General features: G+C 34.8%; 1 protein-coding gene across 1 annotated transcript in view; it reads right to left on the bottom strand.

The window, feature by feature from the left end:
* LOC125655766 (uncharacterized) overlaps nucleotides 1–15652 on the bottom strand; it is a 75285-nt gene that overhangs the window by 5684 nt on the left and 53949 nt on the right. Inside the window, exon 7 of the mRNA XM_056143517.1 lies at nucleotides 36–224. Within this exon, the coding sequence (XP_055999492.1) occupies nucleotides 36–224 (189 nt within the window). The remainder of the gene's footprint in view (nucleotides 1–35; nucleotides 225–15652) is intronic.

Raw genomic sequence — 15652 nt, 5'->3', positions numbered from 1 at the left:
CACATTATAGGCGAATGTTACTGCATATGTTTTACCTCGATCAAAATTTATGAACCACTGCTTTGCAATTCCTATCCATCTAATGCTGAATAATCTGTTTGCTATCGTATTGCAAACTGCATCTATGCTTGAAACATTAATATCACCGACGAGATAGGACTTAGAGTTGTTGGTGCATACATCCATTGAGGCTGTCCAATTTCGTTGATAAATCATATCAGAGACTGAAATGACAATATCTTTATTCTCTTAAATTGAATTACAGTGTAGAGAAGTAAACAAATAAAGATACTATGAATGTACATGTAAGTCGTGGGTAAAGGTACATTTTGAAAAAGAGAAGAACAAAAAACTAGAATATCTTGTCCGTGGATGGATTTATTAACCTGGAAAACATACTCTCTCAGAAATGATTTTGATAAATTTACTAATATTGATTAATGTACATCTGTTTTGTGAATTAAAAAGTTGTTCAAATTTATAAATATTTCGGTGTTTGTAGAAATAACTTGCCATGAACGATGCTCTTGAATTTTATAGATAAGCATCATTACAATTGAATAGATAATGAAATTAATCGACTATCTTTTCATATTGCATAGCTGACATAGCCTATTTTCTCTGGGTCACACCATCTACCTGTGTAGGTAGGTTATTTCGGATTTCAAACATTTCGGTTGAGCATCACTGAAGAGACATTATTTGTCGAAATGCGCATCTGGTGCATCAAAATTAGTACCGTATAAGTTTTACATTACGACCCCTGGGTCGAGGCCTCTGCTGGTGGACTGTTAGTCTCCGAGGGTCTCTACAGCCCAGTAGCTAAGTACTTCGTTTCTAGCTTGAAAATACGGATGTATATTTAATTGCTGTTATAAAATTTAGAAATTCATTTCAAAATAAAGGATTATCTCCCTCATGCATAGCTCTTATCCTTGGACGAATTTGGCTCCATTTTTTTTTTTTTTTTGGCACTATAGTTTTCCTTTTAGCTCTTACAAATTTATTGCTATTTCGAATTTCCAAACTTTCGGCTTGAGCATCACTGAAAAGACATTATTTATCGAAATGAGAATCTGATGTATCAACATTGTTACCGTACAAGTTTTCTATATACATGTAGCACAGTCCACAGTCATTTGGATTTTTTGATATAACTATACTAAGGGTTGTTAAAGTTTTTAATAAAGTAGTAGTAGAATTTTGTTGATAGTTTTGAGTCTTGTGATGCAATTAATGTTCCCCAAAATTATCATTCGTAACTTTTATGGTAATAGATATTGGGTATCTTCCTAATTCTCCATAAATGATCAAGTTTGGAGTGCTTTGTTTTAGATTAAGTATGTCTTTACAAAATTTCAAATGATTTTTTTTATAAAGGTGATTGAATATAGCCCCATATTTCACAACCATATAAGATTATAGGTTTTACAATTTTGTCAAACATGTCAAGATTACAATGAAGTGTGAAGATAACGAACTCTTATAATCAATAGACATATTATCCAGTTTACATGTTCATTTACTAATTACACCATACATTGCTTTGATACCCTTATCATATAAAAAAACTCTATATACTTGATTTAAACGATTACACCAATGTATTCAAAACTGTCCACAATCTCCATAGGTTTATCATTGAAGGTAAAGGTAACTTGATTCAGCCGTCTATACTTTCCAAATATAACAACATTTGTTTTGCTATTCACCTTAAGATGCCCGGTTTTAGAATAATTATTAAAAATATTTAATTGATATTGAAGATCCTCTGGGGTTTTAAATAGAAGTATAGTGTCATCTGCATATAAATGAACAAATAATCTAATGCATGAAGTTGAAGATAACGAACAGTAATCAATTAATTTCATAACTCCTATAACCAATACAAAATAGATAGTTGGGCAAACACGGACTGCATGTAGGAGGAGTAAGCATCCCCTGTCGACCGGTCACAACCGCCATAAGCCCTATATCTTGACCAGGTAAAGGGAGTTATCCGTAGTCAAAATCAGTGTGCCAAGAACGGTCTAACAATCAGTATGAAACACGTCCGATAGCATTTGATCCAATGATAGGTTGTATTGGCGAAATAGATTGTTATAACGACCGTAGAATTTGCGAAATGCTGACTTTAAACGAGACTGTTGAAACCCCTGCACCATCAACTTGTTTGTCAGTAGCCTGCCTCGTTAGAGCAAATCGAAGAAAAGATATAAATGAAATACTTCAAATTCAGATATAAACGTTATGTAATATTTGTTTGGAATAGAAATAAAAAAAAATTCTGCCAAACAAAGAAAATAAAAAAGATAAGCCCCCCGCACATACATGTTTATACTTTTTTCCGTGATTCGGATCGCGGCCACGGGTTTTCTGAAAGTATGGTGGGATAACAAACGCGTTTCCATTTCAACGAAAACAACACAGCGAACGCTTGCATTTTACATCTTGAAAACGGCATGATGTCATATGAGGAAAGTGCCCTTGATTTCCTGTTATAGGATGACCCAACCGATCATGTATTCAGTATAATAACCATTAAAGTTGATATAGCCACATAGGCTGACTAAAAAGGAAAAAAAGTTTGCAGTTTTGTCATGTTATGAAAAATGCACGATTAATTAACCGCGATTTGATGCCATAATTTGTCGTTTCATAAAAGAAAAAAAATTGTATTTTATTAAATCTAAACCAAGCGTATAACGCTCAATTGTTTATTAAGAGCTGTCCTGGCCCGCAATTTTTTTTCTTACCTTACCTGACGCGCAATTGTAAGGAGAAGGGGGTGAATTTAGTGTGCAATGGGAAGGGGGTGGGTGTTCTTAATCAGACTGGGCATTCATAGTCGCTGGTGCTGAGGCTATTTTCCCCAGATTTTTCAATGTTTATAAACAAAATACCTTTCTATGAGAAGAAAACAAAACCTGTTAGGAAAACACATATTACATTATTGTATTATTGTAATAATAGACTTGACTAATTTGTGTTATTTTTTTTCATCATGAAGCAAAAAGAAATGTGTGTTTGGGCTAAAATGGGGGAGTAACATCAATCAAAGTCTGGCTATGACAGGCTAATGAAAAATCATATAAATTTCACTTTTTATATAAAGTAAAAAAATCCAGTACTTAAAATTTTATCTATAGTGCTTTCGCCTTGCGGGCTCGTCCGTAGATGTTTTTTTTAGAAATCTACTGACCACTCAAATTTATGATAAACGCAATGATTTCAGCTTTTCATCGTCAACTCCCCATATTTTTGTAGCAATATTCCAACAACAACTGCATGCTGTGTTTAAGTCTCTCATCTGCAACTGATTCGATATGCAAGAGCTTATTCTGTGTATGATCAGTTTTTAAATCGAGACAGGCTACTGACAAACTAGGATGGTCGAGCGGTCTAGCACGTTTGACATAGGTTGCTAGACAATATGGTTCCGCAGGTCGTGAGTTCAACCCCGGGTAGGGATGGAAGTGGGTATCCAAATAAAATAAAGTGAATTTTCTGTGCTTTATATCAAATATTTCTTCACTTAGGGCAGGTCTGTTATTTAAGAGTTCATTGTTATTTCAGTGCTTTATATGGAAATATTTGAAATGAATTTTGTATCCTGTATGATCCTCTTAAATGTACGTTAAATAAGTGTATCGCATTTCCATTCTCAATGACCGTGTAGCGTGCATTCCATCGTCATCGAAAGTTTTAGATTTGCCGCGGTGGTCGAAATTTTTCGTGCTTTACATCAAATATTTCTTCACTTAGGGCAATTGTGTTTATGTAAGAGTTCATTGCTATTTCGGGATGTCCTCTACAGTATAAATAACATGACCACTTTCTAAGTATGCAAGGGAGGTAATAAACATTGAATTACCTCGTTTTCAAAAATTGTGAATTTTCCCTCGTGCCATATATCCTTCTGTGTTGAGCAAACCATATAATTAAAAAATTAGATATATTACATGAGGTGTGTGTTTTGGTTCCAGCTGAAAAAGCTTGTAACAATCTTGTCTTTGTTTGTAAGGTTCATTATTACAACTCTACTTGAAACGAACTTAGTATTGATTCCATATTATGTAATTGTACATATACTCTATCTGTCCTTTCAAAAGATCAAATTCTTCAAAATCATTCTTTAATTTTAAACACACTTAATATCCAAATAAATGATTCCTAAACTTCAGATGAAATTCCAGAAACAAAGATACATTGCTGGATCAAGTAAATATTCTACCAAGCCCCTATCTTTGCTCCTCACGAAAATATTTATTACTGTGAAGGAAGAAAATTCAAGCACATTGTGACATAAGTCCACTTCTGCTTTATACTTAGATATTTTATTGAAAGTAGACATTAACGGCAAACTGACAACTCCACTCTATGACAAACGGGAGGATTTCAGCCTCTCCATTGTCTTCTTCCTACATTTGTGTAGCAATATTCCATTATCACCTGCATATGGTGTTTATATATCTCAACTGATTCGATACGCAAGAGCTTGTTCTGCGTATATGTAGTTTTTCAATCGAGGCAAGCTACTGACAAGCAAGTTGATGGTATAGGGGTTTCAACAATCTCGATTGTAGTAAGCATTTTGCAAATTCAACAATCTAGTTCGTCAATAAAACCTATCATTGGGTCAAATGCTGTCTAACATGTTTCATACCGATTGTTAAGCCGTTCTTAGCACATTGATTTTGACTACGGATAACTCCGTTTACCTGATCAGGATATAGGGCTCACGGCGGATGTGACCGGTCAACAGGGAATGCTTACTCCTCCTAGGCACTTGATCCCACCTCTGGTGTGTCCATGGGTCCGTGTTTGCACAACTATCTATTTTGTATTGCTTGTAGGAGTTATGAGCTTGATCACTGTTCGTTATCTTCACCTTGCATCTAGTGGTCAGTCTTTCAAACAAAATGTGATGTCGATATTAAAAAGATTCTGGAGTTCCTCATTGCTAATATCATTGTAATCTTTTCACACTGAACTCGATAGAATAGACATCACAAACTCTTCCACATTTGCTTCGTACTTAGGTATTTTATTGAGATGGATACTAACGGCAAACTAACAACTGAAATTTATGAGATCGGGATGATTTCACCTTCTCCATCGTCAACTTCTAATATTTTATGTAGCAATATTCTATGATCACCTGCAAATGGTGTCGATATCTCTCAGCTGATTCGATGTGCAAGAGCTTGTTAAGCATACCATAAATTTTCAATCGAGGCATGCTACTAAAAACAAGTTAATGATGCGGGGGTTTCAACTGTCCTTTCATTTAAAATCAGCATTTCTCAAATTATATGGGCGATAAAACGATCTAGTTTACCAATACAACCTTTTATTGGGTCAAATGGTGCCTAACCTATTTCATACGGATTGTTAGGCCGTTCTTTGAGGACTGATTTTGACTTCAGACTACTCCGTTTACCTGATCAAGATAGAGGGCTCAAAGGGTGTGTGACCGGTCAATAGTGGATGCTTGCTCCTAGCAACCAGATCCCACTTCTGGTATATCCAGATGTCCGTGTTTGCCCAACTCTTAATTTTGTATTCCTTATAGAACTTATGAGACTGATCACTACTTGTTATCGCGTCTTCATTAATACAAGGACATTTTATAAAAAGACAATGTACAATAAGTTTATCATTACTCAAAGTTTAGGTAATTTGGCACCATGTGAATAGTCTGGAAAAAACGTGATTGAAATGACAACTTTTGATACTCTAAATCATCTTTGCACACTGATATTGAAATGTTGTGTTATAATAATAGAAAAAAGATATATAGAATCTTTGATTGCGTGTAAATTTTTATGGGTAAATGAATATTTCTGAAATGCTATTTTGTAAGTGTACATGAAATAGAAGTATTTTCAGGAACAAAAATGTAAGTATAAAGTTAATGATATATATATATATATATATATATATATATATATATATATATATATATATATACATATACATATATATATATATATATATATCGCATACATGTGAAAAATCATACACAAGATGAATTTGATACATCAATTAGCGTCATATATTAAGATGTAAACATGACATTATCAGAACATAATAATATGAAACGGACGCCTACAGTAAAAGTAAATGTTGTCCTTAGCTTTGAATACCTGTCCAAACATAACTCAAAACAAACAAAATCAACCAATCTTGTTTCCATACTTTTTGAAATCGATGCCTACAAATCTGTAGTCATTGGTCAAAAGTTTACATCTCAATGGTTGATGGATCTGCTCTCATGTATGCTTCAAAAACAGATTTAAGTAAGGAGGATGTGGTCTCAATACTGGTACTTTTATCATCCACTAACAAGATTTTTTTTTATGAAATTTGCATCATCTGGCGATACTGTATCAAGGGAAGCCATGCAACATTCACGTGCTTTGAAAATATATTTTCTTCGAGTCCTGTCACTAGATATTTTCAAAATATGATTTAAAGACTGTATAGGACTTGTGTTACAAGTGTTCAGATATTCATTTCGTTTCTCAAGCCTCTCGTCGTTACAACTGACGTTTCTGTCCCTTGACTGTCTACTGTGTTAAACTCATGGATATTCTTTTGGCTGGATAATATATAATCACTTTCCTGAAAATAAAGGACGAAATCATTACAGGATGGATAAACAAAAGCTATTTAGTATATTATAATGACAACTGACTGCTTTGATAAAATCGTTAGCAGAAATAATGAATATGCTCAATTAAAATCATTTTCCAGAAATAATTGATCATTCAACTTTAAATAATAATTTGATTTAACATCTCCCGTAGGGTTACAGGTTAGAACATGGGCAAATATATCGCTTGGACTGAAATTTATTATTAAAGAGTTAAGGTAGAGCACTCTAAATGTAGAACTTATACGGTATGAATTCTGATGCACCAGATGCGCATTTCGACAAATAATGTCTCTTCAGTGATGCTCAACCGAAATGTTTGAAATCCGAAATAGCAATGAAATTTTAGAGCTATTATAGGGGAACACAGTGTGCCAAGAAAGTAGAGTCAAATTCGTCTAAGGATAAGAGCTATGCGTGAGGGAGATAATCCTTAATTTTGAAATGAATTTCTAAATTTTATAACAGTAATTAAATGTACACCCGTATTTTCAAGCTAGTAACGAAGTACTTCGCTACTGGGCTGTTGAGACCTTCAGGGACTAACAGTCCACCAGCAGAGGCCTCGACCCAGGAGTCATAATGTAAAACATATACGGTACAAATTTTGATGCACCACATGCGCATTTCGACAAATTATGTCTCTTCAGTGATGCTCAACCGAAATGTTTGAAATCCGAAATAACAATGAAGTTTTAGAGCTATTATAGGGGAACACAATGTGCCAAGAAAGTGGAGTCAAATTCGTCTAAGGATAAGAGCTATGCGTGAGGGAGATAATCCTTAATTTTGAAATGAATTTCTAAATTTTATAACAGCAATTAAATATACACCCCATTTTGCCGATGTAAGAAACAATAAACTAAATGCTATACATTTCTACTCAGTATTCTGATATATTTATACATAATCAATGTACATTACTATCAAAGTTTATCCATAAATCCCGCATACTTCCCAAAATATGTAAAAATTAATTCGGAAAATGTCTATCATTTTTGGTCGATTTTTAGCTGGGCCCTGTCACCATGCAACTAAACAGAATGTTTGAGAATTGCAACAATTTCAAATTCGGATTTAATCAGTCCAATTGATTACTGAATACAAATTAAGTATTGGTATCATATGTTGGAATGTTTTAATAATATTGTAAGCATATATTTTAGGTCAAATTGTTTTCAATGTTGGTTGATATTTTTTCGCAATTGATATAAATTATGCATTTTTTTTTTCATATAGAGCCTAATTGTACCATTATAAAAATCACAAATCATGCATAATTGTCAAGTTTTAAAAATAATATTGTCTACAGGTTAAAACGTCTAATGGCATAATCTTGGATTTAGTATAAACTATCTGGCGTGAACTGTATTGCTTTGATTTAATCTGATATTCCATATTTAAATCAATCACAAATACTTCAGAACAAACATTTAACATTAAAACGATTTAGCAACAAAACTATTTTATTATGCATTCTGTCGATGGGCTAAATATGAAAGAAAACTCGATAAATTGTCAGAACAGATTAAAAGTGTACGAGGAATATTAAAACACCGCTTTTACAAAAGTACATTCCATGTATCCTTCTGTGTTTAGAATAAAGAACAATTACTCTCCCAAAAAATCCCGCATTAGACACATAAAAAAATACGTACCATCCATTCTTCTGTGTTTAGTAAATCAATTATGATAAAATAATTTTATAGGTTACATGAGGAATATGTTTTGGTCCTAGCTGACAAAGCTTGTAACAACATTGCCTTTGTTTGTAAGGTTCATTATTACAACAGTATTTTACACAAACTTTTGGTAATCGTGCTTATACTCTATTTGCCCTTTCAAATGGTGAATTCCTTCAAAACCATGCTCCTCACGAAAATATTAGCAGCTGCAACAGAGAAACCTCACAACACTATGCAACTACATATACCATAAGTGGTGTAAATAAAATTGGGCTTTTAAAACATTCTAAAGAACTTTTAGCAAACTTGAAATAGCAAAGCTTTTCTCAAATCAACAACATTAAAACGTATGACCTTTAAACACTTTACACACCATTCCTCACCATAAAAGAAAGACGACTTTTTGACATCATAGACAGTTGTTTCTTCAATAAAAATGAAAAACGGAAATATTCATATCTAGTGATTAGTCATTCAAAAAATGACTTTGTTAAACGCCACTATGATTCCACACAAAAGTATTCTGAAGTTGAAATAAAAAATATGTTCCACTTCCTCATTGACAACACCTTCGTAATCGTTGGTGATCAGGTCTTCCAACAGTCTGTTGGAATTCCCATGGTAAGGAATTGTGCTCGTTTGTTAGCTGACCTGTTTTTATATTCTTCTTAAGCAGGATTTATTCAAAAACTTCTACGCGAGAAGAAAATATCCTTTGTTCGAGCGTTCGCCCCGTATGTGGAAGGCCGGGGTTCGAATCCCGGCCGCGACAGACCTAAGTCGTTAAAATAGATAGTGACAGTTCCATCGCCAAACACTCGGCATCAGGTGTGAATGTCACGGGTCCTCGGAGATGACCATAAAAACGGATGGCCCGTGTCACAGTAGGTGTGGCACGCTAAAAAAACCTCACTGCTCAATGACCGTAAGTGCCGAACATAGGCCTAAATTAAAAACCCTTCGCCGGTCTTGGTGTCGTCTCCATATCAGTGAAAAATTCTCTCGCGAGACGTTAAACAAGATACAATCAATCAATCATTTGCTAAGGCCTTCAATTCGACATTCAAATATATCGACGACGTTTTATCTATTAACAATAATAATTTTCATTCATATGTCTATTCAATATACATGTATCCCTGGGAACTCGAAATAAAAGACACAACATAGCCGTACACGTCTACCTCATTAAAGGCGAATATAATGAACAGTGATCAATATAATAACTGCTATAAGCAATACTTCAATTCATACTAAGATATATTATCAAAAATAGATATTATTGGCAAACTAATCACTCAACTTTATGACAAACGGGATGATTTAAGCTTTTCCACCGTCAACTTCCCATATTTATGTAGCAATATTCCATTATCATCTGCATGTGGTGTTCATATCTCTCAACTGATTCGATATGCAAGAACTTGTCCTGCGTATGGTCAGTTTTAAATCAAGGCAGGCTACTGACAAACAAGTTTATGGTGCAGGGGTTTCAACAGTCTCGTCTAAAGGCAGCATTTCGCAAATTATATTGTCGTTATAACGATCTAGTTCGTCAATACAACCTCGCATTGGGTCAAATGCTGTCTGACCTGTTTCATACCGATTGTTAAGCCGTTCTTGGCACACAACTCATCTTTATGACAAAGGAGATGATTTCAACTTCACCACCGTCAACTTCCTATATTTATGTAACAATATTCCATTATCACCTGCATGTGGTGTTCATATCTCTCAACTGATTCGATATACAAGAGCTTATTCTGCATATAGTCAAATTTTAAATCGAACAGGCTACTGAAAAACAATTTGATGAAGCAGGGGTTTCAACAACCTCATTTAAAGTCAGCATTTCGCAAATTCTATGGTCGTTATAACGATATAGTTTGCCAGTACAACTTATCATTGGGTCAAATGCTACCTGACTTTTCATACCGATTGTTAGACCGTTCTTGACACACTGATTTTGACTACGGATAACACCGTTTACCTAATCAAGATATATGACTCTCGGCGGGTGTGACCGATCGACAGGGGATGCTTACCCCTAGGCACCTGATCCCACCTCTGGTATATCTAGGGGTCCGTGTTTGCCCAACACTCAATTTTGTATTGCTTATAGGAATCATGAGATTGATCAATGTTTGTTATTTCAGAATAATAAGAAAAAAACCCACAGAAATCGAACATTAAATTTTGAATAAATTCTTTCACTATTCTGAGATAATCATGATAATATTACCAATATATCAACGACGTATAACATTTCTTTACTACCTTTTATGTGGTCAATAGAGTTGTCTATATGGTATAATTATGATAGTTTACTTTGGTTGAGGTTAACTGACGATGTTCAGATAATTATGAAAGGTGACGATAACGAACAATCGATAGTGATTATACCAACACTGATTGTACATGTGATAAAAGTTTTAATATATATCTTTAATCCAGTGAAAAATGCATTGTATCTTTCACATTATGTAATAAACAAGAGGCCCACATGCCTTATCGGTCACCTGGATACTAGTGAAAAAGTATCACTACTTTCATGGGCTATGACAAAATTCCTCTTCTAAATATATAAGCTAAATTCTAATGTTCAGCAACAGTATAAAACAAGATGTGTTCTTAAAGCTTCACTGCCTTCAAAAGTGCATACACTGATGAAAGGCTTTAAATAATAGGTGTATTAACATTAAAACATATGACTAATTTTGACTCATCCTGAAGTCATAACCCTAGGTTTTGATTGAAATTCACCATTTTTGTACATCCTTTTCTACTATTCCTAAGTATGCATTTAGATTTTATACAGTATCAGCAAACTTACACATCAATACTAGATACAAAGTGTTGCATGAGAACCCTTACTCCAGAGATCATCAAATTTACAATTTTGGTAAGAGATTACCTGTTCTATCCATTTACTTTCAATTTAGTATCAACAACACTGAATAAGATGTTATTTAAGTGTTTTACACATAAACACAATATATACCAAGTTTGGGTCCGCCCTGGGGTCAGAACCCCTATCCCGGGGATCGTGAAATTTACAATTTTGGTAGAGGCTTTCCTGCTCAACATCACCATGCATTTAGCTTTTCTTACACTGTACTGTTCTTGAGAAGATTTTTGAAAATTGATCAATTTTGGGCAGGTTTTGCCCCGTCCTTAAGGCCCCAGGGGTGCAGGAATTCTGAACTTAATAATTCATGTTCCTCTTGTTCCAAAGATGCTTCATACAAAATATGAAAAGAATTGAAATGATAGTTATCAAGAAGAAGCTAAAAATGTCTATTGTTCACACATTCAATAATTGACCATTTTGGCCCCACCCTGATACCAAAACCCCTACCCCCCGAATAATTAAATTTACAATTTTGGTAAAGGACTACCTGCTTTTTCTAAATATCTATTTAGTTTCAATATAGTATCAACAGCACTAAAGAAAACTTACACATGAATACTAGATACAAAGTGTTGCATCACCCTGAGGTCAGAACCCTTACTCCGGGGATCATCAAATTTACAATTTTGGTAAGAGATTGCCTGTTCTATCCATTTACTTTCAATTTAGTATCAACAACACTGAATAAGATGTTATTTAAGTTTTTTGGGCCCGCCCTGGGGTCAGAACCCCTACCCGGGGATCATGAAATTTACAATGTTGGTAGAGGCCTTCCTGCTTTCCATCACCATGCATTTAGTTTTTCTTATACATGTGCGGTTCTTAAGAAGAAGATTTTTGAAAATTGGCCAATTTTGGGCAGTTTTTGCCCCGCCCCTAATGCCTCAGAGATGCTGGAGACCTGAAATTTACAATTTATATTCCCTTTGTCCCAAAGATACTTCATATAAAATTTGAAAAGAATTGGACTGGTAGTTATCAAGAAGTTAAAAATGTTCAATTTTTAACGGACGACGCACGGCGTACGACGACGGACAACAACCGATTGCAATAGGTCACCTGAGTTTAGTTGAAAAGTTGAAATTGTGTTCTATAGGCCAATGTTTTATGGGGTTGAAATCTTTGTGATAGATATGGTGAAATAGATTAAAGTTACTCTTATAAAATTCAGTACTAACTATTCATTTAAGAAGGAGTAAGAAGGAGTAAGAAGGAGTACAGTAGCGCATACCCCATTGGTATGAATGATGACGGAATGACAAAAGGACGGAATGAAAATTCTTGCAACATCAAGTATCAGAATACTAGAGTGACGTAGCGAGAGGTTTTACTAAGTGCAATGTAATATCGATTGGTTGTATATTGTTTAACGTCCCACTGGATAATTTATCACTCATATGGAAACTTCACCATTGCCGATGAAGGGCTGCAAATTATAGACGTATGATCTGCACTTTTGGCCTTTGAGGAGGGAGGAATCTTTATCGTGCCACGTCTACTGTGAAAGGGACTTTGGTTTTTGCGGTTTTTGCGGCCCTATTTGAAAGACCGTCCCATTAATCGCATCTTACGACAAGCATGGGATACTGCATATATAGTATACCCCGGATCCCCACGGGACTGCAATGTAATATTTTGTCAGAAGTTTTAGCATGAAGGTGAAAGGTGAAGATAACGAACAGTGATCAATCTCATAACTCCTACAAGCAATACAGAATAGATAGTTGGGCAAACACAGATCCGATGACACTTAATACGCAATTTCCGAGTTGCCCAATATTTCTTTTCCTCTATGGAACCCTTACGTACAATGAGACACAAAACATACTTTGGTCCACACGCGATGGATACAAATGCTTATCGCTGCCTACATACATTGCCTAAAGGCCGAATATCAGATATCATGCAACCACCCAAAGTGCAGAGACACTCAATATTAGTAAGTTTATGACTATTTGATAATAAGATAACTCAAACAAAAAATTATAATCACCATCTTTCTTTGATTAAAATATCACTCATGCAGAACAGGAAATCAAAAATAAATTTCATATTTAGTTTAAAGGCTTAATTCAAACAAATAGTATTCTTGATATGGTCAGTTTAATATAAACCAACGGCTGATATAAACAAAATTTACACTTTCATAACTTTAGTCCGTTATTATATAGCTAGTCTAAAATATGTGTATACAGCTTGTACCCACCCAAGCGTTCAATAGAATACTGAACGTACTTCCATCACAGAAGAGCTGATATATCGGATATACATTTATCAACATTCAAAAGAATAAGAATTCAAAAGATTTAATACTGTGCTTTAAAGTACCTGTTCACCAAATGCTATTGTCTCAACAATACTTTTCTCAAAATATTTATTCCGCGTTGATCTGGTCAGGGATTTTGCGCAGTTAGCAGAAATAGCTAAAAGGAAACAGCGATAAGAGTTAACACACTTTTTATATAATTATGATTAGATTTATGGTAATTAAGGTTGGGGGCACGTGAATTAACATACATGCATTAACTCACTGTTTACAGAATAAGTTAGTCAACTAACAACTCCCACAAGGAATTCAAAATAGAGAGTTGGGCAAACACGGACCCCTGAACATACCAGAAGTAGGATCAGGTGCCTAAGAGTATTCCCTGTCAACCGGTCACACCTGTTGTGAGCATTATGTCTTACCATATATTACATATCTAATGTTTCCCATTTATTTTTAAATTAAAGTTGATAAATGTTTCTTGCTAGATTGAAATATGTGTCATAGGATTAGCTCTCAAAAATTCGATATCAAAAGATGTAGAATATGTTTTTATGTAAAACTTATACGGTACCAATTCTGATGCACCACATGCACATTTCGACAAATAATGTCTCTTCAGTGATACTCAACCGAAATGTTTGAAATCCGAAATAACTATGAAGTTTTAGATCTAAATATAGCCAAAAACAGCGTGCCAAACAAGTGGAGCCAAATTCGTCCAAGGATAAGAGCTATGCATGAGGGAGATAATCCTTAATTTTGAAATGAATTTCTAAATTTTATCCCAGCAATTAAATAAACATCCGTATTTTCAAGCTAGTAACGAAGTACTTAGCTACTGGGCTGTAGAGACCCTCGGGGACTAACAGTCCACCAGCAGAGGCCTCGACCCAGGGGTCATAATGTATGAGAATTACCATATAACATTGACCGTCTATAATTTCTTGATGTATATTGTTATGCAGTTTTGAAAACTGTTTATGGCATCATATACCATGACGTTCATACATTTAATCAAGATTTATAAAAGAAATGATTATCTATCTAGTAAATTTCATGAATTAAAGAATCACTGTGGACTGTTTAATGTTTTTTCCGATTTAAATTGTTGCGGACACCACAAATATATTGAAATATTACTGCGTGACTCCAGATTTGGTTCACATTATGAATGGGGTGAAGTGAAAACCTTAAAATGAATTCTTCAATGAATGGTATAATATAATGGGATAATAAAAACAAAAGGCCCAGGAGTTTTAACGGTCACTTGAGTATCATAGCTCATACAGCGAGTCTCCATTTTTGCGTTTAAGCTTCAATGTAAGGTGAAGATAACGAACAGTGATCAATCTCATAACTCCTACAAGCAATACAAAATAGATAGTTGGGAAAACACGGACCCCTGGACACACCAGAGGTGGGATCAGGTGCCTAGGAGGAGTAAGCATCCCCTGTTGACCGGTCACACCCGCCGTGAGCCCCATATCCTGATCAGGTAAACGGAGTTATCTGCAGTCAAATCAGTGTGCCAAGAACGGCTTAACAATCGGTATGAAACACGTCAGACAGCATTTGACCCAATGCGAGGTTGTATTGACGAACTAGATCGTTATAACGACCATAGAATTTGAAAAATGCTGACTTCAATCGAGACTGTTGAAATCCCTGTACCATCAACTTGTTTGTCAGTAGCTTACCTCGATTTAAAAACTGACTATACCCAGAACAACCTCTTGCATATCGAATCAGTTGAGATATATAAACACCATATGCAGGTGATAATGGAATATTGCTACATAAATGTGGGAAGTTGACGATGGAGAAGCTGAAATCATCCCGTTTGTCATACAGTTGAGTTGTCAGTTTGCCGTTGATGTCTACTTTCAATAAAATATCTAAGTATGAAGCAGACGTGGACGACTCGGTGGTGTCCTTTATTTCGAGCTCACAGGGATATATCAAATCGACATATGAATGAAAGATATCATTGTTAATAGACAAAACGTCATCGATATATCTAAAAGTCGAATTGAAGGTCACATCGAGATATTTTTTCTTCTCACGTAGAAGTTTTTGAATAAATTCTGCTTCATATGAATATAAAAACAGGTCAGTTAACAAAGGAGCAC

This window comes from Ostrea edulis, chromosome 7, assembly GCF_947568905.1.
Source record: "Ostrea edulis chromosome 7, xbOstEdul1.1, whole genome shotgun sequence".
Taxonomy (NCBI): domain Eukaryota; kingdom Metazoa; phylum Mollusca; class Bivalvia; order Ostreida; family Ostreidae; genus Ostrea; species Ostrea edulis.
The sequence above is the reverse complement of the archived record's forward strand: the minus strand, read 5'-3'. Positions and strand labels throughout refer to the sequence as shown.